Raw genomic sequence first — 27,992 nt, 5'->3', positions numbered from 1 at the left:
TCATAATTAGCTTTTTTATCTAACTTTATGAAAAATGCCAAAGATAACATAGTTTGACAGGAATAAAAGAGTATTTTCGCACCAGCAAGGTGAACTTGGCATATCTCAGCAGTGCAGTGTGTTCTTAAAAATTCTTAGGAAATTGGACAAGTAGAGTACAGAAGTGGAGCAGAGGAACAGTATCTAAAAGTCCTATCCTTAAGAAATCCAGCAATCCAAATCAAGACCTGAAACAGGACCCGAGAGATGCATCCTGATCCTTTAAGTTGATGCGTCTACTGTTCACTAAAGACTCATCGGAAATGGTCTCAGTGGAAGTGTGGCTGCCAAGAAGAAAATCTTTACAAAGGGAAATTCAGAGAAAAGGCTGAGGTATGAAAAAGGTCAACAGGTCTTCTAGAACGACTAATCCAAATTTGAGGTTTATTGTCAATACGTGAGGAGGAGGTCAGGGGAGAGGTACAACAGTGTTTGGTGTCATGGGTTGGGGCTATTTCAGCCAGTGGTGTTGGGGATTTTGTCAAAATGTATGCAATTATGAAGACAGAGAAGTACCATCAACATTTGATCCATCATGTAATACCATCTGGAAAGCATCGGATTGGCAAAGCTTTATTTTCCAGCATAACGTTGATGTCAAACACACTCCCAATGCAGTAAGAGTATGAGCTGTGGATTTGCCTCTCCATAGCCTGAAGAAGAGCAGGTGAAGGCTTTTCTACAGTATGAGGCATATTAGTCAATTCTGTTAACACGCTCTACTGAGCTTGGCTTAATTTTTTTTTAAAATTGCATTCAATAATGCAAAGTATCTCCAAGCACAAGACCAAGACAAAATCACCTGCGGCAGCCTCTTCTTCAGGGTTCGGACAGAGAGTCTGTGAGTAATGTATAATTTTCACATAATTTAAAGTTGTAGAAATGACATCACGTTGAGTCACCGGCATGCAAACATTTCTGACTTTAAAATAACCTCAGTGTGTGACGCAGTTGATTCTAGCAACTACTCATCTCTCTGTGCCATCTGTGTTATTTAATGTGACTGCATGCCAAGAAAGCTGCATCCAGATCATCAAAACTCCTTTCAAATTTAACATGAGTCACATAAGAGTCACAATGATTTGAAGTTTCAGTGTATTTTTGCTGTAAAGACGGCTTAAACTGCTTCATTCATTCACTCAACATCGACTGATGATGATTTATTTCTTTGCAGTTGCACAGCACAGCACGATCCAGGTCACCCAATAACCGCAGCACACACCAGAGCCTGAAATCCAGCACACAAATTCACACGCATGGAGTTCAAAGCATTTCTGCTGTTTTCACAGTCGATTTGTGTTTTTAAATTGAATTATACTCAGTCTGGACTGCGACGCAGACAGCGGAAAATACAGATTTTAACTTCTGTAGCAGCACTACAGCTCGGAGAACCAAATAAATGAGAATCTGATTCAAAGAATTTCAGTTTCTCGCAGCTGCTGAGGATATAAAATAATTGAATGTGAGAAAGCAGAACAGACTATCAGTTAGCTAAAAGAAAACTCTATCATCACTCTCAGTCTTTTTGCTTATGCGCAGAGTGTGAGGAAAACCTACAGCTGGGCTCCAGAGTCGAAATCCAGGTCCAGAAAGGAGCCAAAGCTGCTTCAACCTTCCTTCACCTCATATTAAGTGCCTGCATTTCGAATGAGGCAGAGTCCCTGAATGTGGCTGAGTAAGTCTGTCTCACAGTCTGAGCACAAGTTTATTTAAGTATCTTGTGGTAGGGAAAGAGGGGCAGGCCTTCAGTGAAAGCAGGAATGTCCACGATGGCTATGGCACCTTCCACTTTGGGAGAGGCGGGAAGGAAACTAAGCTTAGACACTTCACCGTAGGCTGAGCTCCTTAAATCCTCATCTTTGCCTTTTTCTTCCTGCTTTTCCCCACTGCCCTCCTCATCATTCTCTTCAGCACCAAATCCCACCACCTTAAGGACACAGAGACGAAATTAGTACAGATATAAAGTATATCACGTCCAAAACACAAAGAAAAGTAAAGAACTGTGCAACATAAACACAAGGGCATTGCTTACATGCACACTGAGCTTCCTGCTGCTCTGTCCACGATGTTCTTTGAACCAAGAGACGAGTTCATCTCTCGTCATCTGTTTCAGAGCCTCGATCTGAACACACAGTGGCACAGACCAATGGTAAGACAGAAGCACTCACTGGAAATGTAACAGCTTAATTCTCAGTGTCAGAACCAAGCATGTTTTAAAAGGATAAACCACATTTTTTTCCTATGAATTAGAGAGGCAACAATGTTGACAGTACCAAACAGCCAGTTTATCTGTCCCCAGTGGGTCAATTAGTTTTGAGATAGTGTTGTGCTTTCATAGAGCACAAATAAAACAGGTTCTGTAGTTCTGTAATACATTTTTCTGTGATCTGTTCCTTTGGCAACGTCTATCTGATGCCCTAAAAACACAAACTTCAGCTACTGAACTTTGAAAATGCAAGTCATGTGAACATTCTCATTAATACTTGTTATTTCTCTCTTGCTTGCTGTATACTTTGCATTAACTATGTTCATATTTTGTAGAGAGCTGAGAATATATATACATATAGACATATATAGTCATCAAGAAAGGAAGCGCGCCCTCTATTTATACTTAAGGTTTTATGTATGAGGCCATAATTAAAGATGGTCCTTAGCAGATCTTAAAATTGGATTCAAATAACCTGGGATAGAAAAAAAGCCCCAAATATTTCACCGTCATTTACTTATCAAAAACAAAAAAAGCCAGCGTGTTAAAAACTAAAAATATCCTTAATGCTTCCAGAGGAACTAAGAGTGTAAGTAGCAGCCAGGTGCTGTTGATAAAATGCACTTGATAAAACTGATCATCAGAAAGAGTGACTGCCTCTATAAAACCAGACGTTTTGGCAGGTTGTAGGTCTGGTGCATTCAGGTGTGTGCAACCGAGTGCCAAGAAAGAAGACATTGACAATGATGTTAGGGAAACAACTTCTAAACAATTTGCAGTCCATTAATTTTACAGTGAGAAAGATTATTCAGTGGACTCAAGACAGCTGCCAATCTCCCCCAGAGTGGATCGCACAATGCTCAGAGAAAAAAAAAAAGCAGCAAAAAACCCCAAGAGCTACATCTCAGACTCTACTGGCCTCAGCTATAATATTAAATGTTAACACATATGACTGTCCCATTTAAAAAAGACTGAAAAAGTGTGGCTTGTTTAGAAGGATTGCCAGGAGAAAGCCTTTTCTGTATATAATAATAATAAAAAAAAAAAACATGGCTGCAAGCCTTAGCTTTGCAAAACGGCATCTTAACAAACCACAAAACTTCTGGAACAATGTCCAGACACGGCCCAAGTGGAGATATCTGGTCATAATCCACAGCACCACACTCAGTGAAAACCAAACAGCACATCAGCACAAACACTTCGTAGCAACTGTCAAGTACGGTGGTGGTGGGATTGTTTTGCAGCCACAGGACCGCAATGAGTCAACCATGAACTCCACTGTATACCAAAGTATTCTACAGTCGAACGTGAGCCCATCTGTCAGCTAACAGCAAAAGCTGGGCTCACGCCACAGGACAATGATTCCAAGAACAGCAGCAAATCTTCAACAGAATGGCTGAAAAAGAAAAGAATGCGCTGTTGCAATGTCCCAAACAAAGTCCAGACTTCCACTAAATTGGAGGACCCGCGGTAGGACCATACATTTGCCCATAGTGGAGTCTAGATGACAAAGTTGGGGCAAGCTGTTAAGAATAAGGCGACTGCAATTATGTGAGAATATACTTCCATTCAGCAGCAATAGATTCATAGAGCAAGTGAATAGCATCAGTCATTCTGTTATATTATATTAACAATGTTTTGCAGTGAAACAGTCCTGGTGTTTATGTGGATGTAAATAACACTGAACAACCCTGTAATGCACCAGAACAAAAAGGCACTAACCCACAACCCCCAAAAGGATTTGTCCCGCGGTCATCAAGGTCACGGCTCAGAACGACTTTAGCAGCACGAGCACGTCTTAAACAACATCAGAGCCATTATTTTAAACATCGTGTTGTCCTCACCTCTCTATTGAGCCTATCGAACACATACTGCTGCGTAACCACCTCTGCCCAGTTCCTGTCCACCTCCTCACCAAGATGTGTGTCCTCGCACTCTTTCAGCTTCACTAAAGCAGTCACCTGCAGAAAACACGAGCACACAGGTTTTCTAGTCACTTCTTCCAGAGTGCAGCTTCACATTTAGGCATTCAGCCGGGTTTTACATGACTCAGAAATGTGTTATTAATGGAATGAGATACAACTTTTGACATTTAGAACATTTCTGGATAGGCAAATTTTTCTGTAACTTTTTCCATAAGAATGGGAAACTCCTGAATAAAATAAGAAAAAACAAAACACATTTACACAGACCTGAGTATTAAAGGCCTCCTCAGTCAGTGCATTGAGCTTCTCTCCGAACGAAGTCAAGAACTCTTCAATCTTTAACTCCACCAGCTCGGTGCTGAGAGAGATGAGAGGTAAGAGATATATTGTAGGGTATAGAACGCATTGGATTCCTTTAGTCATTTATCACTTCCACTTGCTTCCCTTTCCATGGCCACATGGATAAATTGCAGCTTGGGTTTGGATGAACAGCAAGATAGATTTACCTTGGTTTTGGGAAAGGTGTTAAGATAAATCGTATCTTGCTTTGGGCAAATTATAGGTTTCCATTGTGTGTTGCAGACTCACTTGAACTTCGTGGCCTGTGTCTCCACTGTGACAGAGAAACCTAAAACGCCTGAGGTGTTTCTGCAGGTGGGGTAGACATGGTATCTGCAGATGGAGACAAAAAGAACGCTTTAGGATTAGAGAAAATACGGGTGAAATAAGCTGATGAAAAACTGGATTACATCTGATTTGCACTCTGTAATAAAACCAGTCTGGCAAGTATGAAAATTGAATTTCAATGTGAAAAACATTTGTCCCAGTAGAACTAGAGCAGCTTGGCAAAGGTTTAAATATTACTAGCTCCCACATTTCAGAGACACCAAACAGAAATCCGACAGTCTCTTAACAAGGTCGGCACAGACTTGTTCCTTCTAGAAGGCAAAGTAATGAAATACAATACAGACAGAGATGTGTAGGTGGAAACAGAAGGTTAGTTTCTCTGCATACCTTTGATTTCCACATAAAATAACTTCAATACCCTTCAAATGGCAGAAAAAATGTAAAAAGGAAAGAGGAAGAGAACTGGATATACTAAGAAAGTTACTTTGAAAAGTTGTGTATGTCCATATGGAGCACATTTAGGACAAATGCAAATAAATCAAATTAACTGCAGCTTTCTAGTTTTAGAAAAATATTAGCGTGTAATGCTAATTTGAATGGGAAATCTCACTGTTTCGCTTAGTTTCAGAAATTTGGTTTTAAATGAACAGAAAAATATTATCGAACGCAGCAGAAACTCACCCCAGAGTCTCTTTGGTCCTGAGGAAATCAAAGCAGGGCTCCTCCATGTGCATCTGAAAACCCCCCCAAAACAACTCAGTCAACAATGGAGGGATGACGGCATCAAAGAGGGAGTGTGTGGAAACAGAGAAGCAACATATTGTAATGCTCACCACCAACAGCTCCATCAGCGTGTGCTCCCTTAAAGCCTTGGGGCCAGACTGAATAAAAAGCAAACAGAAAGAAAATGGGAATGAATTTGTGTGCATAAAAAAAAATGAACCTTCAGAGATAAAACGACTTGATGACCTGTAGACGTGCATGTACATTGTGTGTGTATACCTGGTAGTAAACAGTGACTTCCGAGTTGGCGTCTCCTTTATTGAGTGATTTGACCTTACAGATGTGGTGCTTCTGTGGAAGCTCGACCACTCTGAACATCACCGGTACCTCCGCTGTCAGCTTGGAGAACTGCAACTTACTGCCAGGCAAGACACGAGGAGAGAGGGAGTAAAATAAGTGAGAAGGTAAAGAGGAGAGAGGGAAAAAAAGCAAAGGCGAAAGGCGAATCATGGACTAAACAACTGAAGCTGATGTGAATCACGGCGTATTATAGCAAACAAATCTATTTGATTGTATAGTATTGGTGTTCTCATTAGGGAGTGCATTCAGTGTAATAACTGACTTACTCTGTGACATATTGCAGAAACTGCACAGACTCCTGTGGAGGAAATACAATAAAGAGTAATGAATAGTGAGAGATAAGAGAGAAAGAGAGTGAGGAGAGGCAATCAGCCAAGCACGAGGGCAATGTCAAGTACACCCAGTAGCAACTGAGGCAAGAGTAGACGTGAACGTTGACTGATTCACTCTAATCAGCTAATATTATTGTCAATCAGGATGCTTGTCTGTGTGCTTTCTGCTGTCCACTCACTGCACTGCTAAAGTTCCCTTGCACCAGTCCCTCTGCAAAGAGCTCAGCTCTGAAGCTCCGGCTGAACTCCGTCAGCTCTTCAGTGGTCAAACCAGCTGTTAGTGCCTGATATTTGTCCACCATGGACCAGCGAGAGTGCTCCAAGATTAACAAGCGCACGTCCCTGGAGGAGAAAAAAAGGATGAGAGCGAGAAGATAAAAGAGGACGGTGACGACCGGAGGCTCTTCTATTTAGGGCTGTCACACATTTCACCACTAGAAGGCAACATACACTTGATAATCTCGCATAGCAATGGGGAAGCAACGTACTTGCTGAGTTTCTCAGGTTTAATGAGGATGTTGAAGTAGGTTTTTTTCAGCTGCTCTGCGAACATGCTGAAGACGTCAGGGGAGGCCGAGAAATCTGCCAGGTGGTCAATGATCAGGTGAAACAGCAACTACAGACAAAAATATGGTCAACAAGTCACACATACATTACATAAGATTCTTTATTATTCAGTGTGTGGTTTATTTAATTTAAACAATTACACGTACACTTGTGTTTGTAACTGTTGGGAGATTAAAATCAATTTAGCCTTTAAACACCAATACAGTGGATTTTAAAATAAACGTGTTACAGACATTTTTATGGCCAGCTGAGGCCCATTTCCTGTTATTTTATAACAATTAAGCAGATCAAAAGCTGAAGCTTATTCCAATTGTTGGACTTGCATTTGGTGTCTTTTCTCTGCAATCGTCAACATGAGCTCCAAAGAGATGATTCAAGTGAAGGAGTCCATCATTACACTGAAAAACTGCAATAAACCTGTCAGAGCTTCCAAATCAACACTCTGGTACATTCTTTAAAAGGAATGCACCGATGAGACCACAGGAACAACTACATCGAATAAGTCAATCCTTGTTTGAGAAAAACCTTTTCACAGTCACAAGGACGTAGAAATGTCATTGACAAAATCAAGAAACACCTTGGTGAATGTGATTATAGCGGGTTTATGACAAGGTGACAAAGACACAAGAACCGGAAAGCCAGATTCGACTTTTTCCAGAAAATATGTCAAATTCCTTGGACATATAAAACCAAGTTTGACTTGAACCAGAATGGTGGGGAGCCAAAAGTATGGAGAATGAAAGGAACTGCTCATAATCTGAAGCATACCACGCTATCTGTCAAACATGGTGGAGGCAATGTTTTGGCGTGTATGGCTGCCAGTAAAACTGGGTCAGTAGTGTTTAGTGATGATGTGACTGCTGATAGAAGTAGCAGGGAGGATAGTGAAGTGTACAGGGCTATGCTCTCTGCTCACATTTAGCCAACAGCTTCAAAAGTGATTGGATACTGTTTCACAGTTAAAATGGGAAAATGATCCAAAGCATCCTGCAAAAGCAACCCAAGAGATTCTCAAGACAAAGAAATGGCATATACTTCAATGGCCAAGTAAGTCACCTGATCTCAACCCAACACAGCATGGTTTTCAGTTACTGAAGACGAAACAGAAGGCAGAGAGTCCCAACTAAAGGCGGGTACAGTAAAAGCCTGGCAGACCATCTCAAGTAGATTTCAGGCACTCACTGACTGCAAAGAATTTTTATCCAAGCAAGAATTTAAAATTATATCAGTTTGTCCAATTAATTTTGAGCCTTTAAAAATGTTGACTATGTATAAAAATTGATATAATTCCTAAACAGTTAAGCAAAATTTTTGTAAAGCCCCTTCAATTAAAGCTGTATATTGAATGTTTGATTTAAAATCCCCTGTGGTGGTGTACAGAGCCTAAAATACAACATGCCACTATTCAAACTGTTTATCTATGTGTGTATGTATGCTTACTCACAGGAAGCTTGTGGTTAAATCCTTTAACTTTGATGACCAGTCCGTGCTCACCAGCAACCAGTTTATACTCCAACTGGGCCACTTCAGCCTCATAGGCTGGCTCTGCCAGGTTGTGGCCCAGAATGTTTACCAGAAGGTCAAACAAGACCACACTGAAGTGCAAGAGGAAGGTGACAAATAAAGAGAATAAGAGAAAAGTGAAATAGAGAGAGGGCAGGGAATAGTACAGAAGGAGGTAAGAAGGATGAGATGGTGGATAGAGAGGAAAAAAACAAAACAGGCAAAATAGAAAAAGAAGGTGGAAGGACAGAGGAAGGAGAAACGTGGGGGAGGGAGGGTAAAAGTGACAAAAATACATAAGTGGAGGCAGTGGGAGAGAGAGAGACGATTAAAAAGCAGACATTAACAAAGGTCATAGCAAAAAAACAAACACTTATTTTCACAAACTCTTATCTGAGCTTAAACTCACTGCTTAGCGGATTGCTGGATTACTGGAGAGATTAAGTGGAATCTGATGTAGGCTAAAGAAGAAGAGAGAGCAAGCAGGTGTCAACCATTCCCTAATGACATTAAATACCTTTAAAGTAACATCTTGCATGCTAATTGATGCACACAGTACACGTACACACACACTAACACACAGTCTACCTCTTGGGATTTTGAATTTGTTATCTTTCTTGTACCACAGGCAGCCCCTGTCGCTGTCGGCTATCCGGACTGGGAACTCGGTGTCTGGGCAGTCAGAGGGCTTCAGGGTGAAGTCAGTGGCTGAACAAGTGCACACACACAATAAATCACCATTCCACTCGGTACAGCCTCATAAATAATGCGTGACTTTCGACAATTCATTATATACAGTTTAGGGATAAACATGCAGTCGCTTGTCAACACAGAGAAAGATGTTACCCCCACAATAAATGATTCAGAAACCCTTGGGCCAGAAAGTGAAGCTGCCAGCTTTTAGTAAAGCTGGCTGCGTGGGTCTGTCACTTTACAAAGTTTGTAAGCAAACTGCAACGACAGAATGAATCAACCTTTGCATTTGGCCAGAAGTGAGCCAGAGGTGTTTTGTTTTTCTGTTTAAATTAAAATATTGACCTTTAATTAACATACACCGTTCAATCCATGCAATCAGCAAATATAACTGGTGCTGTGTAACCATTTTTGTGCCGATCGGTCTGAATTTACAATCCAAACTTTGGATACATTACAGGAGCTGGCCCTGTGATGATACACTTAGTAAACTGTATGTGTTTTCGTTCTACTTTTAAATTAATTCATTTAATAAAATACGTTCATTTTGTTGTAGCCAAATATGTGGTACGTTTTAAAATGCAGACAGTGATGGATTTAATCTATTTCACAGTGAAATTTTATAACTATAACGACAAGTTGTTCAAAACTGATTTGCAGTGGATTCTAAAATACAGTTTACCTTTACAATCTGTAATGAAATAACTTGAATTATTTGTAAAACTAATAACATCCCCCAAACTGAATCTCAATCTTGAATACTTATTTTTTTCCAAAACTTTAGGTTTTCAAGAACTGTATTTTTTTGGGGGCATTTTGCTGTTGCAGGTCAAAAAAAATTCCCATGCTTGCCCCATAACCACAAGCTACAGGCTTATGGTCAAATTAGCTTTACATGTCTGACCAAGCTGCAAGGCGTTGAGTTGCATCATGGATAACGTAAGCGTCTAGAGACTGATTTGACTGATTTTTGATCAGATATGGATAGCAATATTTAACTAGTCTGGTTATCAAGATGCATCAATAATTCAATGTGATATTAAATGGAATTTAAATATGTCTGGAAAAAAGAGGTTATAAAACAAAACAAGCAGGAGACTCCTCAGAGTGTGCTCTCTAATAAAAACCAATCACAGGATGACACAGCATCCGCTTATATTTTGAGCCTTAATACAACTTAAAATAGAAGTTCAACTAAATGTACTCCCTGTACTCCCACCATGAACAGGGAAATTAGTGATAAAGACCAATGTGGTGTTCTGTACCAGGCTGAAAGCAGGTGTATTTGTGCTCTAAAGCTGGTAACACTGTTTATGGCAGGGGTATGGAACTCCAGGCCTTGAGAGCCAGTGTCCTGCAGGTTTTAGATGCGTCCTTGATCCATCACAGCTGATTTAAATGGCTAAATTACCTCCTAAACATGTCTTGAAGTTCTCCGGAGGCCTAGTAATGAACTAATCATTTGATTCAGGTGTGTTGACCCAAGGTAAGATCTAAAACCTGCAGGACACCAGCTCTCGAGGCCTGGAGTTCCCTAACCCTGGTTTATGGGGACTAACTTGCTTTTGAAGCCAGCCTCAAGTGACCATTCGAGGAACTACTGTTTGTGGCACTTTAAGTTTTTCATTTTCCAACAGAAGCTGTGGCTTGATTTGTACAGAAAAACAAAGAATTTCTGCTAGACTACACCAAGAAAAGACTAGAATAAAATAGTATTAAATACATAATTTACCACACATGAAATCAGTTAAGCTATACAAGGGTAAGCAAACAAAAACAGGACCATCTTTCCTCCGACACAGCTATCGTAATCTCTCAAACATTTTTTCTCCATCTTGCGCTGTTGTCAAAATATGGGTTGAGCTAATTTAACACTCCATTTCTAAAATGCAAAGTTTCTCTCCCCTGGACTTAAATTATAGGAGGAGGATAAACATGCTGTGCAACAACATTAACTGCTGCTTTAATAACTGCCGAGGTAAGGGGGAGAAAACTTACTGCAAATGCTCCGAGTGGGGTTTCAAATCACTCAGCCTCCCCCAGAGTGAAAAATACCATCCTGACTTCACAAATTTTCGCTTGAATTAATACACCTCAGCTAGATCAGTGACTAACAAGGGAGCATTACAAATTACAAAATACACTGACAAAAACACTCAGTTCCTCCAGGTTTGGTCAATATATCTGATTACCAGTATTTCGTGGATGGATTAATGGAGAGCTAAAGTCCAAACTGCTGGAGCACATCTTGTCCAGATCATCGTATTGGACACTTTTCAGATACGGCATGCAGCAAATTAGGCCAGAAAGACCTACTTTTTTGCCCATAATGCAAAAAAGAAGTTTCTTCACCTACCAATGAACTTATTCTCTGCAGGAAGGTGGAGGTCAGCGTTAAGCTCCAGGTTTCCTGTCCACTGCTCCATCCACTCTTGCTGGATATCTGTATGAAGGTTAAACATCTATTAACACATAAGAAATACTTGCCAATTTGATTCAACTGCTGAATAAAGTGAACTCTCTACTTTTATATTTTAATTTAAATGCTTTTCCAACACCATTGTTTGCCATATAAAAGACAGAGATAAATGCTGGCATTTCTACTGCTGGCTCTGCTTTATATGTGGCTGAATACCACCACACAAGGGAAAAAAAGACAATGTATTCACTGAATGCTTACAATGTACGAAGGAACTGCTACAGTCACAGTAAACACACACACACACACACACACACACACACACACACCCTCCATGTTGTATTGTGTGCCAAACCACTTCTCCCTGAGGGGACACTGGCCCTCATGTTCTGGTGACAACAGCATCAGGTTGGCTTTCTCAGGGGTGAGGAGAGACAGAGCTGCACTGATCACCTACACACACACACACACACACACACACACACACACACAAAATCAAATCAAAAGATGTTTGCGGCACAGAGAGAGATCATATTTCCTCACTTTCTAAAGAACATCAACATTAATGGGAGACGGTTTTAGCAGCCAAAAACAATGAGACAAAAAAAGAGAGCAGACGTTAACACAGAAAATATGCAAAGCCACAATTAGACTGTAACTTTTGATGCAAAATAACATCCACCAGCAGAAAAGAGGAGCTCAGCTCTAAGAAATATATTTGAAACAAAATCATTAAAGGAGCGATGAGAAACACATCTATATTTTTCTACTTTTGAGTGACCTGTTTCATTAACATCTTTATCTAAAAAAAGGACATTTTGCATTTTAGAATAAAAGCCCTGAAAGTGGTTCACTCCCAGAACTACTGAACTACTTACTCCTGGATTGAACTCAAACATCAACTGATCTCCTGTCAGGAAGTCTTCTTTAGGGAACAGTTGCATGTTTTCACAAATGTCCTCCACGTACTCTATAGGATCAATCTGGCAAAGAGCAAATCAAAATCGAGAGGCTTTACTCACACAATCTCATTGATAATAACAATGATACATGTCCAAAACACAGCAACTCAGCGACTAATGAAGGCTGTTAACCTTACTTGCTCCTGATAATGAAACTCATTTGCTTCAATCCTCTGAATCTCTTCATATATCCTGAGTGCACAGACAGACAGAAACAAAGAATTACAACTTTTATTCACCTCATAAAATTGCTTAGACGCCACAACACCAGCACTCTCTAAGACAGAATAAGGAACATAATAATAACAAAAATAATAAGACCATAAATATACAAATGAACAGCCAACCAAACATATTATGTTGTCACTATCTCAAATAAAGCAGCATCTACTACAACTACACAATGCACCGAGTCAGACAATCAAACAGACAGAAAATCCATCTTGTATATTTGATTTCAAACTGAGAAATATACCTATCTTATATCTATCTTAGTGAGGATATTTTTGGAAAAATGAGGACCGGTGGAGCTGTGTTCACTTTTATAGACCCCATTTAAAGCACTGTTTGAGGGTTAAGATTGATTTGAAGGTCTGTGTGTGTGTGAGTGAGAGAGAAAGTGAGTGAAAGAAAGTGCCTTTGCTGTGGTCCAAGTGTCTGCAACATCTTCAGGTACTGGAACACGAGGCGAGTCACCTGTTAAAAGCCACAGACAAGCAAATTATTAGTGTATAACCACATTTATTGTTAGTAGAATTCCAGCAAAAAATGATTCCTTCCTTTCTGCAATCAATTGATATGGAGGTATTGTTAAGTTTTATCCATAACAATTACAGTGATGCCAAAAAGAAGTTGCCAATCATGTTAACTATGGTTACCTGATTATAGTCATTAGAACAGCTCTGAAAACTGAGTTGGAAAAAGTGATTTCTTTCAGAATACTAAACAGCTCAGTAATACATGTCTTGATCCCACTTTTAGAGAATCAGACATGAAAATGAAAATATCAAATCTCTGTTAAAGTAATAGTAAGAGTAAAAAATAATTATTACCATTGAACAAAACCATTGTTCATCAGTTGTGACAAAGTAAAAAATCACTTACAATAACTTAAAATGAGTATTTTCTATCTCCAGACATCAATGTTAAAGGGGCCTTTTGATATTTTGGAATATGCATTTGCTTCCTTGCCCAGAGTTATAAAAAAGATTGATGCCTCTCTCATAGCAGTACACCAGGTATGAAGCTACTGCCAGTAACTGATTTGCTTAGCTAGCACAAAGACTGGAAAGTCCACTGGTTTCACAGTCTTGCTAATTAATACATAATATCTTCATTACAGTGGAATTATGCACCAGACTGTTTCTTGCCAAGACCAGCTACGAAGCAGACACTTTAAAAATACAGGCAGATTTTTATGGTCTCAGTCTTGTTGCTAAATCTGATCTTTTTTCCATTAGTGTCTGTATACAGTTTGTGGCACAATCCCCAATCCTTGTGAAGACTGTACAAGTAAGAAGCAGCATGCTTATTCGTGAGCATATGAGATGCAGGTAGGGTGCATTCTGTTATCTTTGAATAGCACTAGAATAGCTGTTTGTCAGTGTCCATTTTTATGCTAGTCAAGTTAGCCAGCAGTAGCGTCATAATAAATACAAAAAAATTGTCCTTTTTGTATTTATGGTGCTCTTTGCCTGCTATTATGTTTTACTTTGTGATTTTTATATGTGAAAAGTGCTATATAAATAAATTTTACTTACTTAAATGAGAGCTGTATGCTTTCTGTAATACTCTATGGGCTACCTAAGGCAAGCTCCAAGCAAAGTTAACCCCTTATACAAACACTGTGAGGGAACGCTTTTCTGAACTGCAGGAGGTTTTTATTGCCGGCACCAGTTTCATATTAAGTTGGCTTGCTGTGTGTCTAACAGGAGGAGAAGTGGGAGACATGTCACTGGTAATCCAATGGCACACTGTAATTTTGATGTCAAGCTTGACACTATTTAGTGTCATCCACCTTGAGTGTGCTGATCCCTCTAATCAAGTCATTTTATTTAAAGAACAATTTTTTAAAGAAGAGAAAACAAGCTAATCTATATAAGCCAAAGTCTGCATAGGTATATAACCAAGTGAGTGATAAGACTTTTGAAGGTTGTAAGGTTTCCCTTTGTAGTTAAAATTCCATTGACCAACAATGTTTAAGCAGCCTTTGTAGATAAGCAGTTCATATGAAGTGGAAAAGGACTTTATCTGCTAAAAAGGAAGTCTTGAAACCATTAACTATTGTTTCACAAAAGCTTTATTTTGGCCTTTTCACCATTTATAATCAGTAAAAAGTCAACAGGAAAGTCTTGTCTGGACATCCCTCAAAAGTAAGCTTTTGTCGCCATAGGGCAAACTAACTGAAGGTGTTCCCAGATCCAGATCATCATGATTATGCTCATGCACTTAGTTACTGCCCCTTAACAAAACTATATACATACTTTAGTACACTGGTATCATATATTCCTAATTCCATTGTTAGTCTTCCCACAAAAAAACAGAAGACTAAAAAATGTCTAAACCTAATCCGACAGCAAGGAAATACAAAAGTCGTGTGTACTACTTCCATTACTACCTTCTGTTGAACCTCAGTAACTGACTGGATTGTGTAGTTGATCGACTTGTTCAGGTGTACCACCAGAAATATATTACTAACTCTTACACTTGACTTCATTTCATATTATTATCCATAAAACTCTTGTGAGTTTGTCAGTGAAGTGAGAGGTTATTCTGCTATTGATCCAAATAAACAATATTCTTGAGGTTGTTTAAGTATTTATACGGAAATTACCTCAGTAACGGTGAATGGGATATTTTTCCATTGCATACCTTAAGAGTAGGAAATGGTCCTCTTGTCGAATTATCAGGCACTGCCTTTGTGTTAAATACAAGAGTTGCCATAGCAACTGACACACAGTGCTTCCTTGACCTTAACTGTTGTATGCCAGCTACTTCCAGTATTTTAATAATGAAGAAAACCTGACTCTTTATGATATGACAATAAATAATAAACCTTGCGTGGGAGATCGATGCTTAAACCGCTGATTAATTTAATTTAATTTGCCCAGTCCCAAGGTTTTTTTCCTTTTTATTTTGAAAGAAATGCAGAGGAAATAACAAATGTTAAGAGTTTTCTTTACCTTGTAGAAGTTTTGGAAACCCTCATCAGTTAGGGTGATGGAGATTGAAAAGATGGAGTAGGTGGTGTTTTGGTCAAAGCCAGTTTCACTGTTTCCTCCAAACAAAGCCACAGCCCAGCACCTTTGAAAATGCAACATAGAAACATAACAATAAATTACCACAAATAGGCCTTTGACTAAAGAATTACTCACTGTTGTATGCGGTAAAATGAATGAACAATAAATAGAGGGCATTCAAGACATGTCACTTGTTGACTCCTGGCTGCAAACACTTCACTTTCTACTGGGGGAGTGAACAGTCACAAAAATACATGCAATATTAAATCATTCATTTGAACAGCTTACACACATTTGAGACTTGTTGGACCATAAATCAAGGCGAACACTTCAGTTGTTTAAGAGTATAAAGACATCTTTCATTCATCTGATGATGCACTTAAAGGACAAGTTTGGTTGAGAAGTCTGCTCTGTATTAGAATAGGCTAATAGGAGGAATCTAAAACCTTTCCATACTGCAGTTTTTATACTGCACTTACAAAAATGTACTATTACATGGCATATTTCTAATGGATTTATCAGTGGTAAATAATCAGCAAGAACATGGTATGATAATTTGAGGCCTCTGATCAGTAATGTTCTACAGACGGACATAGAGATCATTTCCAAATCTGACAGAGGAGACAACATGTTCCCATTTTCAAAGCCGTCTCTTGGCCCTTTTTGCTAGGATTGTCTGAATTCAATAAAAACAACCACTCCACTGCCTTTGCAGTTTGGGAATTGAGTCAAAGTACACTCAGATTTCACTGTTGTCATTTATCAACAATTGAAAGGATCATAAACACTAAATAGGAGCATTCTTTTACACTATCCAAGTGGTGCTGATGGTAAAGGGAGCATTGGATGGGCTCTTGGTAACGTGGGACGACACAAGGTTTGGTAAATCACTTCACCACTTAGCAACAAGAGGCTGAAATGCACTTGTACAGCCATATCCAGAGATGAGAACGTATGAATCACATTGTCAAGTGGGATGGCAAAGTGTATAGTATGAAGATTGGACTCAAACACACAGGGCTGGCGCAGAGCGCGAAAAAAACCTCATGTATACCCAGCAAATTGAAGAGCTTTTAATTGGGTTTTGGAGTGCCCTCAAATCAGAAAAACAAACAGACAGAACCAATAACACTCACTTCTTCCTAAGCACTGAGAGGATGCTTCCTGTGCCTTCATGGCCAATCAGCCAAGAGATGTAGTGGAGAGGCTTCACTCTGACGAAAATGAAAAGTAGAAACAAAAAAACATTGATGCAATCCATCTACAATCAGGGGGAAAGCATGGTATCTTTTGGCTGACCCAATTCTATATTTATATAAAGAGACATCAATGCAAATCAAATACATGCATGGGGAAAAAACAAAACAAAAGAATTTGATGAAATTTCTCTCAAGGGAGAGCATTGTATGACTCTATATTTGTTGTATATGTTCTGCATGGCGCTCACCTGTAGTATTTCTCCTGAGGAGGAAGAGCCCAGGTGATATTCAGTGCGTGAACTTTCCCGACGGGGACAACTGTGAATGCAAACAGGTGGAGAAACACCATCAAGCACCTGAATCAAACAGACACTTGGCCTGGAGAAGTAAACCTGACATCAACAGAAAAAGCAAATGGAACCACTGATTTTTTGATTCAGAGCTCTTTCCTCTTTCTGTTACATATATTTTAAACAAAACTGCATAAAGGCAGCCTATTTTGCATGCCCTTATTTTCGTATGCTAACATTAAACTCTGCCAATTACTGTTCAGCCTTCTATAACACTCCGTTTCCACTATTCTTGGGTCTGTATGTCAGTGATAAATGATAACCCTATTATGGTCATCAAAATTGCTTGTCTAAGAAAGTGGATAAACTGAGCATCAGCAACAAGTCCCTGTACACAATAAAAAATATTTGTACATTCTACTCATTTTCAGTTTTAACTATGTGAAAAACTACTTTAGTCGAGTCCATGAATAAAAATATGGAGCTGGAAATGAGAACAACAAGTCCCCTTTAAAACTGCAATTTGAATCAGCTTGACAGCCTCGAGTAACTCGTCTCAGCTGACATATTACACATTCTGGTCCTCAGCGGCTCTTTTGAATACATCCGGACTCATTATAAATGTCTTATATGCATCATCACAGGGACTGAGTGAAAGCTGTTTTGGGATTAGTGTCACTTCAAGATGTGAAGTGAATTATTTCTTTGTGCTCAATAACTAGCCAGTTGGCTAATAACGGAGAAGCAAAGGATTTCACAGGATGTGTCCCAATCATGTCAGGGCTTCTACTGGCCCAAATGTAGAAAGCAGTAATGGATCCAATGTGCTTGTTCTAAATAAATGGTCTGAAACTGGATATGAGATTTTAAATGAGACAGCATGTTTTTATTAATGATGACAAACTACTCTGGAGACCCCGGGCTACAAGTCATTGATCTATGGAGGACCCCAAAGGTCCCACTTTGAGAACCACTACTTACATAACCTGTTAGGGCTTATTTATATGTGGGAACCTGCAGTTCACCAAATGTGCTTAGAGATATCCGGTAAGGTGTATCAGTACCTCTGTAGAGCTTGCTGAAAGCCGTTGTGTCAAAAGGATCCAGCATATCAGAGAAATCTGGCTTGGGCAAACCACTATAAACACAAAAACAATACCATCACTTAAACAGTTCCGAGACGTAATCAAAGCGACTTCAACCCACCCTTATGTTTTAAGTAACATAGAAAACAGTTAATGGAAAAGGTTTCAAGTATAAGATTGAGGATGGATGTCTCCAATTACTGTTTACACAATGGGGGAAGTAATAGCACATTATTTATGTCAGGCAGAGCTATAAAATCCTTTCATTCATTTAAAGCTTGATGAAAATTAATTTAGTTCATCTAAAGAAGTTAAAGTCACTTCAGGCAATTTTATAAGGATAGATGTGAGCATGTGGAAATGTAATCCTTTAATTGAAATGAAAGCCTTAAAAACTGGAGGTTATGTGGTTTTTATGTGTGTAACAGTGACTCTGATTCACTAAAAAAGGTTCGGCAATGACTCATAAAGCATACGGAAGCTGTGCAGCAAAAAAAACAAACATAAAAAAAAAAAAAAAACACTAATTCAGCTCAGCTCTGCTTTAGGGAGAAGAGATCCCTTCCAGGTGCATCATTTTGAAGAAGAAAAAAAGCATCTGAGATGAAGAAAGCGGAGAAAGAGATGGTAAAAAGGCTTGACATTTACATTTGAGCAAAGGATATTGAGACTCAATCTATATAGCGCCAGCTTCTCATCACAGCAACTGAGAGCCTCTTCTTGAATACTCACTTGTTAGGCACCTTGCTGAAGATCTCTCTGACCCACTCCTCCAGAGTGTCCAGCTTCTCTAAAGGACGCAGTGAGTGAAGGAGGATAAATTAGAGTTTGAGTGTGTTTCAATTATTCAGGCTGAAAACAACTGAGATTTGGGGAGAAGTCAGTGCAGTACATACTAAAATGCCTGCTTTAAAAGAAACTATGTTACAGTGTGGCTTTACATGCTTTGATTTAATGCTAAAATGTAAATGAAAATTCACGACTTTCTGTGTTTCCAACTAAATAAGGTAGAGACTTATTCCTTTTTAATTATTGCCAATGCAAACAAACTATAAGCCTACATTTAGAGCTTTTACATTATTGTATAATGAGATGCAGCTTTTGTATTTTGCATTGCAGCCTTTTTTTACAAACATTTTAATGTATAGCATGGTTAATTTGATTGTGACAGCTTTTTCCTATGCATGTTTCAAATTACTAAATAGAAGTCAAAGTTGTTTTTCAAGGCTACAGTACATAATTTTAATTCAATAACAAAGGAGCAATTGTTTTTCTTTATTCTTTATCCCTTCTTTTGTGCCAAGTCAACAGTCAGTTCACACTGTTGCCTCACAGCAATATGGTTACTGGTTCGAATTTGCCAGCCAGCTGGGGCTTTTCTGTGCTCTCTCTACGCTTCTATGAGTTCTCTCCGGGTACTCTGGCTTCCTCACACAGTCCAAAGACATGCTTGTTAACTGGTGATTCTAAATTGGTTGTAGGTTTGAATTTGAGCATGAATGGTCGTCTGTTTCTCTGTGTTGGCCCTGCAACAGGCTGGCAACCTCGCCCTATGACAGCTAGGATGAGCACCAACTCCCCTGTGACTCTGAACCAGATAAGCAGTCGAGAAAATAGATGCATGGATGGACTCTTTAATGAAACATGATGTAAAAACCAGGTAGGATTGTTCAGCTGGGCTTCAAAACAGATGTTTCCCCTTGCTGATATGGAAGCTCCTAAAAACAGCTTTTTCAGGCAACACTGATCGATATTATAAGCAAAAATCCTTTGGCCTATAGGTTGAAAAAGTTTAACCGCACTCTCTGGTCAGATGCCTGAGGTTAATTTCACCTCTGAACACAACCAGAATGATTAGTGCAATGTAGTGACATCATAATGACCTAATGCACACAGGTGCAGACATATATTACAGCACCAAGCAAGTCAAAGCGCTAGAGGTGAACAAAAAATTGAAGCGAGCGAAGAGAAAAAAAAAGGTGCAATTTTATGAATATTATAAAACCTTGCAAGGAAAGGTGTTTGCAATCTTCAGCGGTTTGATGCTTCATCATTTTCCAACAGAAATGATGGTTATAAATATTTCCGGTCGTTTTACTCCAATTAGCGATCTACTATAACACCTTTGCATCCCTCTACACTGGCAGAATCTTAGACGACAACAAAAGAGGTGCAACAAGAGTGAATTTTACTGAGGGCGAGTAAGTGTTTCATGTGGACGGCATTTCTCAGCACCAAATGTCAACACTTCATCATTTTACTTGTATGCTGTAGTTAATTAGCTGAGTGATATTTTCTGTGAAACCAAGAAAATACATTAGATACTTTGTATGTGACTTTGTTTTGAGTAATACAGCAATTCGAGCTGATTCTGGAATGATTATCTACAGTTGGCTGAACATGGATGAAGTGAATCTTTATTAGAGATAATGATCGTCTGAATTTTTGATTAATCCACAGATTGCTTTTTCAATGAATCGGTTCGTTTGGTGTATGAAATTATTGAAACAAATTACATTTCTGTCAATCTACTAATCGGCTAGTTCTTGATGCATAATAAATGGGAATGATTTTCCTGACCTTTTGACTGCACAGCCAGAGTCATGTAGTGGGCAGAGTAGTATTTCTTCCAGAAGGCACGCAGCCGCTTATACACATTGATCTTCATTCTTTTGGGCTCCTGCTTCAGTGTCTCAGCATTCCCTGGTATTGTGACAAGTTAACAATCAAGTGACAAACATAATACAAGACAGAGAGGAGCCCCAACACATGCAGGGATATGAGAAGGCAGGTAAACTGGTGCAGGTTTCAGCTCTCCTGTTTGTTATTGCTGAACATACCCCAAGGAGGCCCTGCGTGTATATTTTGTCCCAGCAGTTGTTTTTACTAACTCACCCCAGCAGAACTTGCCCATAGGGTGTCCAGGTTTGGCCAGACTGCCAAATAGCATCTCCTTCCTGTGGGAGTCAGATGGCTTAGCCAGCTGGTACTCTGATAGACAGACGGAGGGACACAGGAAAAGGTAAGATGGGACAAAAAGACAAATGTCTATGGTGATAAAAAGAGCTCTGCGCAGAAAATGCACTAAAACACTTTATATGAACCAGGATTAATTTCTCAGAATGCAGGAGTGATGCACATAGGCACCAAGACCCACCACTGTCAACAGCCTCCACTTCCCTGTCAATGGCATCCCGAATCATTAGGGGGCAGATGAAGAACTGTGCCCACCTGACAACAACAGGACAAAGCGGTAATGTTCAGAAGCAGACAGAGCACAGATCAGACATAAACATTTAGATGTAGATGGACGCACATGACAAACAACATCCAATATATATCCAAGTGCACACCATGATCCACACTATATCTATCGGCCTCTGAGATCTGAATATATGACATCCAATTTTCACTATTCTTACTTCATATCACTTACTTTATACATCCACACTGTTTAGATTGAACTAAACCCATAATTTAACTAAAACATGGAGCGACATCAGACATACCAGTGGTTTCAATCTAACTTTAAAGTTTGAAGTTATTACTAAAAGAGGATTTAGGCATAATTTAAATTCAAACTGGCAGTGTCCAAAAGCATTTCCTTCATCTCCTACTTGGCACTAAAATTGCCAGGTAAATGCGTCCCTTTGATTCACCTGTTCAGTTTATGAATTCAGCTTGCTAACCAAATTTGATATGGTTAGCTGATAACTTGCAGCAAAAACAATTTCTGGCACAACTTCACCTGCTTCCAAGGTGCATGGAGAGGATAAAAGAATTCACAAAGCAGGAACTCCAGCAACACTTGAGGAAGAAGAACAACTTTAATAATAGACCAACGCGTTTCGGCTTGTGGCCTTCATCAGGGTCATCAAATGAAGGCCACAAGCCGAAACGCGTTGGTCTATTATTAAAGTTGTTCTTCTTCCTCAAGTGTTGCTGGAGTTCCTGCTGTGTGGTAGCTGATAACTTGCCACACCACCCTCTTATCAAAATGAGGTAATTTCTGGCAATATTTGGACATAATGGTTTAACGGCAGTCAAAACTGCAATAGTGAGGTTTCAAAATGTAGAGTCCACAAACCCATGGATGATGTCTCGGTGGCTATTTTCACAAAGCAAAAATGTTAGGACTGAAGAGTAAAAGCGAGCGCTAACAGGGAATATGCCTGTAACATGCCACACATTTTCACAATATAATCATCAGGTCTGCTAGAACATTCCTTTGGTAAATTATGCTTTAGCATGTTAAGTGCCTTACTGTTTGGATTAGACCATAGATTTTCCCTTATAGCCTCTATGAGTCTTTGGTTTCAGCCCAGTTACTAATTGTTAATTGTTCTAACTTGTCTCCGTTGCTTCATACGAGTTTATATTCTCCTTTTTCTTGTTTCTGTCTTGTGTTTACCTGTAAATCCTCACCACCTCGTAAGGATGACTGCTCGAAAAATAAGATAACAACCAAAAAACAAAAAAGCCCAACTGACTCCTAACCTGTCAAGAGCCTCTTTGAAGTTTTTCCTCTGAATGTCAAACTGGAAGATGGTCCTCTCACAGTCCGTGGAGGCATTGTCGCTCCCACCGTGCTTCTTGAGGAAAGCATCAAAGCCGTTTTCTGATGGATACTTCTCACTGCCCATGAACACCACTAGGCGACAACGAAATCACAGTAAAGGTGAAAAGAGAGAAGGGATTACAAATCATCAAAAAAAAAAAAAAGGAATCCAAAGAAAATAATCTATTAAAGCTACTTGCACGATGTGTCTTTTGTAGTTTTCTTATTTATGTGGACAATGAGACAAATGCAGACAATAAGACATCACATTTCTGGCTCAGCTTTAATAGATTTTGATAACTCTGTCTCAGATGAAGCCGCGTGCATAACTCTAAATAGTGCTGGGAATATTTAGTGACAGCATGAGAAAAGGTTTCCTTTCAGAATGATCATTTGGAAACAATGTTCAACAATCACAATTTGTAGAGGAGACAGATAGCAATTTCTCTGCTGACAGTAGCATCAATAGATTGGATTGAAATTCTGAAGTTATGTGGCATTTTGTGCAAGCCTAGCTTTTTTTTTTTCCCCCAACTGAAAAATATCTTGCTTGCTTCCTCATAGTGATTTCTTGCCTTATTCTTGTAGGTGAGGTAAAGTTAATCTGCCAACAAGGCAAGGTAGACATTAACCCACAGGCCCCAGATTTCCAGGAGCCCCAAAACCCCACGAACAGTGTAGCGTCACTTGGTTGGTAGTAAATTAATTATTTGCACCTCACATTCTAAGACTTTCCTTATGCAGGAAAACATGAATTTTTGCTTATATTATGTATATGAGTTTAAAAAAAAGGGACATTCAGTAGGCGAAAGCTGCAAATGTTCAAAAGCAACTGGTATACAACAATCTTTGCTGGATTGTTTGCTGTTTACTGTATCTTGGGATACATTATTATGCATTCTACGTAGTAAATGGGCATTTGTACATGATGAGTTAGATGCATAATGCACAGAGAGCAGGCAGAAAAGTGGGTCAAATGGAGCCTGAAAACTATTTTTTTGCCCTGTGGCCCCACAGTGGGTGGATCTGGTCCCTCTGGAGATGGATATTCTGGGAAATGTCACATATTGTTAACTGATACTGAACGAGACAAAATAGGCTAAGAGGCACACTAAATAATTAAAACAAACTACACAAGGATGCATTTAAAATTAGGATGTGTGATAGGAAACATTGAAACATATCTGAGGATGTATCTGGGGACAGAGAAACCACTGAATTAAAGAACAATGAAAACTTTTTTAAAAAAAAGATGACAATACTTGTCTACTGGATTAATTACTCACTGTGTTCCAGAAAGTGAGCTAGGCCGGGGAGATCGCTGGGGTCACTGAAGCTGCCCACACCAACACACAACGCTGCCGCAGACTGAAACACAGGGTATCGAGGCATATCTGAGTCTGGCATTGCACTTCAGGGAAATCTTGAATGATACTCTGTTTATCTTGCTGCCAAAAAAGGCCATAAAGACAGAAACCAATGTAATAAAGTACTGAGACGCAGACCACAAAATTGTTGAGTTTGATAGTTTTATGGCCTTAGCTGACATTATCGAAAACGAATCTTATCTTTTAAATGCCAAAAGCAATATATGAATAGAACTTTCAGGTACAGACATGTTTAAAGTAGTGTTAGCTCCTGATGCTTACTGTACTGGGGTAGCCTTCTAGGATTCACAGAACAAAATAGTTCTGATTTATCTAATACTAGGCATTAGTGGAGACCCTCCAATCATCCACCATCTGAAACAAGCCCATATAACGCCTCTGATGCATAATTGTAAGGTAAAGACGCAACAACAATGCAGAGAAAACAGAAAACCCCAACAATCACATGACCCCCTATGAGCAAGCGCTTTAGCGACAGTGGGAAGGAAAAACTCAATTTTAACAGGAAGAAACATCCAGCATAATCATGCTTGGGGTAGAGCAGCCATCTGCCGCGACTGGTTGGCATGAGGGGAGGAAGACAAGACAACGACAAGCTGTAGACGAGAGCCAGAGATTAATAATAATAATAATAATAATGATAATAACTAATGATTAAATGCAGAGAGGTGCATTAGCGCATATATGTATATGGCTCAGAGACCAGCCACATACGTAGTTTGCTAAAGGCAGAGGAATTGAGAAATCATAGGGATTTGCACGTTATAAAGGCAAATATTCATTCATCTCTCCACCTACAGACTCAAAATTGAAACCACATCACAACTGTTTTTTATCATTTGAGAAGGCGTGCCTTCGCCAAGAAGTGAAAATACAAAGGAAAGAAACACTTCGATCCAACCTAACACAGTGCATTAACATGCTTATTCATTCCGATATTGTCGCAATTACTTATCAGCAGATTAGACATGCGAACCTCACATCTACAGAGAGCTGTCAACAACAACATCCAGCTAGCATTAGTTTTGTTTTCTAAAGCTCACACTTTGATAAAGACTTTGATTACATTCTGACATCATATGACAGTTTATTTGTCAACTGTCCCAATCCAACAAAGTTAGAGCCACTTCAAAGAAAGTTAACAGCAGCTAACAGAGACCAACAGCAGCTTCACTGACTCATCGATTTGTATCGGACTCCTTTCACGAAGTTTTACAGCCTCCTCCAGAGTAAATAGATGTAGACTCCTGGCGTATTGACAGCTGAGGTAAACAGAGGACCGACACCCTATACTCACTGCAAATGAACCCCAGCAAGGGTGGTCTGTCTTACAGCAGCCACTGTAGCTAAGATTATACACTTGAATCGGGAGTGGAAAGAAAACAGAATTCAGTAGATTGCAATCTACTGACATCTAGTGGTGAGATTTTACACATTGTAGCTTTAAGCCAACTTTCTCGTCATTGGTTCGTATCTGCAAAAGGAGGTTTGAACATCAGGTGGGTGGAGCTTCTGAGCGTTGAGATATCCCCGCCAACTTTTATGTTATTAAAATACTTTTCAAATGTGCAATATTGCCATTGTTTTGACAGTGAGTACTGCAGGGCGTGAGCAAAGTCTTTCTACTTTAAAGCTTGTAAAAAATCAAACTTGTCTTTATTTTCTTAGAAGAGATGATGATAAAACTAAAGTGTGTTTTTCAAAGTATTTTGTTGAATCTATTTACCTATAGGGGATTTTCACAAGCTTCACTGAAGAGGTATGTGCCACACTGCTACATCTCTTGCACCTCTTTTGCGTTACCCCACCATGGAAAATTTTCTAGATCTGCCACTGATCATATATAAAAACAGCTGTCGGAAACAAAGCATTTAGTGCCGTCTCAAGCCTCAGCACATACCCTGAACTCTAAATATTTGAAACTCTGGCTGTATTTTATCAGAGTATTAGCCACTGTAACATGTTGCAGAAAATATAGAAGAGCATAAAAGATGCACCTTAAATAGTTTGTGAAGTAATGGTGTCAATTTGTTTTTTACATTATTTCAAACAGTGTCGTTTTACAAAACATAAATAAAGTCTATATGAAATGCTCTCTTGTTTCCTGTACCTGTTTCTCTGCATTTCCTTTCTTCTTTTTCCCCTCATTGTAATCATCTTCATCATCGACACCCTCATCTTCATCATCTTCCTCAGACCCATCCTCTGATCCATCTTCAGATTCATCATCATCATCATCCTCCTCCTCTTCTTCTTCTTCATCTTCATCTGACTCTCCATCTTCTGTCAGTCCACTGTAATCTGAGATGAGCAGAGCTTGCAGCCCGTTTTCTAACACAATGTACCTGAGGAGAGTAAAGTCAAAGGTGAGATAACACAAGGAGAAGCACTGTGGTATCAATTGAGTTTTAGAGCCTTCACTGCTTTTTCTTAACAGCTTAACAGTTATCCCTTTGCAGATTGTATCTTACACCCTTTCAGCCCGTCTTGTGCTGTGCTTTTTCACAGCAAATATTCCATCCATGCCCCACAGAGGCCTGAGGCACTGGTCTGTGCTTAAAGCATGAAATCATCCCATCAGACTACAATAATATTGCACTGATCCAGCTGGATGGGAGGCTCAATATCATTTTTGGATCTGGGTTAGTGGATCTGGGTCGTTTTGTCAGCACTTTCACAGTCATGAATGCAGAACTTTAGCAAGATGTATTTCATTACACATGAAATCCTATTAATACCTTCGAGTGAGAATAACATACATAATAGAACAGATAAATCATGCAACTTTTCCTTTTTTTAAACAGTATAATGAATTATTTAAATCCTCATGGGAATCTGGTAGGAATGCTTGACTGTGCGGTAGAAGAGTTTTTTTTACCTGTACTGTTTGGGGTCACTGGGTGATTTGATGATCTCTCTGTCACCGACATTATCCTCAGCTTCCCCCCCTCTTCCCGAGTCCCCGGCAGACTGAATTTCCTCCCGGGACGCCGGCTCTGTAGCTTCTGCTGAAGCTCCCACTTGGACTGAGCCCGGAGAGTCAACCGCCGGGGCGTTTCTTGACTTGTTTGTTTGCGGCATCCTCGGCAGAGATGACGAGACTCTGGCACTGCAGGCTGACAGCCAGGGGCGACCACAAACAACAGGACAAGTCTCTGTCAACGGCAATTTACTCCTTAGCGCGGCAGCACAGCGTGTAAGCCTGGACAGAGCAATGATGAAGACCTGACATACGAGTGTGGGGGAGAAAAACAAAGCTAAAGTTCAGCGCTCTGCGTCTAAAACAACACAGATTAACCAAGACTCTCGCTGTGGCGTGGGCCTATAGATGTGAAACTGACCTGTCACACACATATAGACACACACAACACCGGCTAGCCAGCGCCCACAATACAGCTATTCATACAACTGTCTGGTGGTTTCGCTCTATTCAGCTGGATGTCAGCTAAAATCCGACCCTGTCTCACCAGCCCGCAGCAAAACCTGAACCCATCATCTCACAGACCACCAAGAGCAAGTGGACATTTGAGAGGAAACACGAGTGAGAGTGTAAGGATTTAATGTTAACAAGCCGTGTCTGGTTCTGTTAGAAGTCTGTTTGACACAAACGAAATAGAGCCGGAGTGTTTATTTTTTTAAATCTACTTCTTCTTCTTTTTTTTTCTTTTTAGAAATACTTCACGAAGCCGGTCAAAAAACAATGAAGCCATACCTCTCTCTGCCGACAGCAGAAGGGCCTCGGTGCCTGCGAATGTCCCCCACAGCAACAACGAGTGCTGTGATTTGCTGAGAGGAAGACGCGCTGAACTATGACGGCCGATGATTGGCTCTAGAGACAAGGAGGCGTGGTTTGGGTGTCAACACGTGTGCGCTGAGC

General features: G+C 39.7%; 1 protein-coding gene across 4 annotated transcripts; it reads right to left on the bottom strand.

Annotated features, from left to right (window-relative positions):
- Positions 1 to 68: 68 nt before the first annotated feature.
- On the bottom strand, positions 69 to 27,891 carry nrd1a (nardilysin a (N-arginine dibasic convertase)). 4 transcript variants are annotated; one of them, XM_087832801.1, is made up of 32 exons: positions 27,828 to 27,891; positions 26,994 to 27,340; positions 26,226 to 26,460; positions 24,014 to 24,095; positions 22,667 to 22,820; positions 21,327 to 21,400; positions 21,065 to 21,160; positions 20,750 to 20,872; positions 18,902 to 18,959; positions 18,149 to 18,222; positions 17,043 to 17,112; positions 16,732 to 16,809; positions 15,539 to 15,659; positions 12,994 to 13,052; positions 12,494 to 12,548; positions 12,273 to 12,377; positions 11,724 to 11,847; positions 11,332 to 11,418; positions 8,871 to 8,990; positions 8,692 to 8,743; positions 8,224 to 8,374; positions 6,701 to 6,828; positions 6,392 to 6,554; positions 6,147 to 6,178; positions 5,800 to 5,938; positions 5,631 to 5,678; positions 5,479 to 5,531; positions 4,759 to 4,842; positions 4,438 to 4,528; positions 4,090 to 4,206; positions 2,072 to 2,161; positions 69 to 1,966 (listed from the first exon to the last, which is right to left on the bottom strand). In XM_087832801.1, exons 2-32 carry the CDS (start codon positions 27,194 to 27,196, stop codon positions 1,745 to 1,747), a joined length of 3,288 nt encoding a protein of 1,095 aa, XP_087688927.1. In that variant the 5' UTR covers positions 27,197 to 27,340; positions 27,828 to 27,891; the 3' UTR covers positions 69 to 1,744. The 4 variants fall into 4 exon arrangements, with proteins under 4 accessions (XP_087688927.1, XP_087688930.1, XP_087688929.1 ...); XM_087832804.1 differs by having other exon boundaries at positions 26,994 to 27,231; XM_087832803.1 differs by having other exon boundaries at positions 26,994 to 27,317; positions 27,828 to 27,851.
- Between the last annotated feature and the right edge of the window lie 101 nt (positions 27,892 to 27,992).

Source organism: Neolamprologus brichardi, chromosome 19 (assembly GCF_056152115.1).
Source record: "Neolamprologus brichardi isolate AB-2024 chromosome 19, ASM5615211v1, whole genome shotgun sequence".
Classification (NCBI taxonomy): Eukaryota; Metazoa; Chordata; class Actinopteri; order Cichliformes; family Cichlidae; genus Neolamprologus; species Neolamprologus brichardi.
The sequence above is the reverse complement of the archived record's forward strand: the minus strand, read 5'-3'. Positions and strand labels throughout refer to the sequence as shown.

Coding starts and splice junctions, on each gene's coding strand:
- nrd1a (XM_087832801.1), bottom strand. CDS start 27,196: ATGCCGCAAACAAACAAGTCAAGAAACGCCCCGGCGGTTGACTCTCCG. Junction 26,461..26,993: donor AGTGACCCCAAACAGTACAG/GTAAAAAAAACT, acceptor TACTCTCCTCAG/GTACATTGTGTTAGAAAACG. Junction 12,378..12,493: donor AGTTTCATTATCAGGAGCAA/GTAAGGTTAACA, acceptor GCTCTTTGCCAG/ATTGATCCTATAGAGTACGT.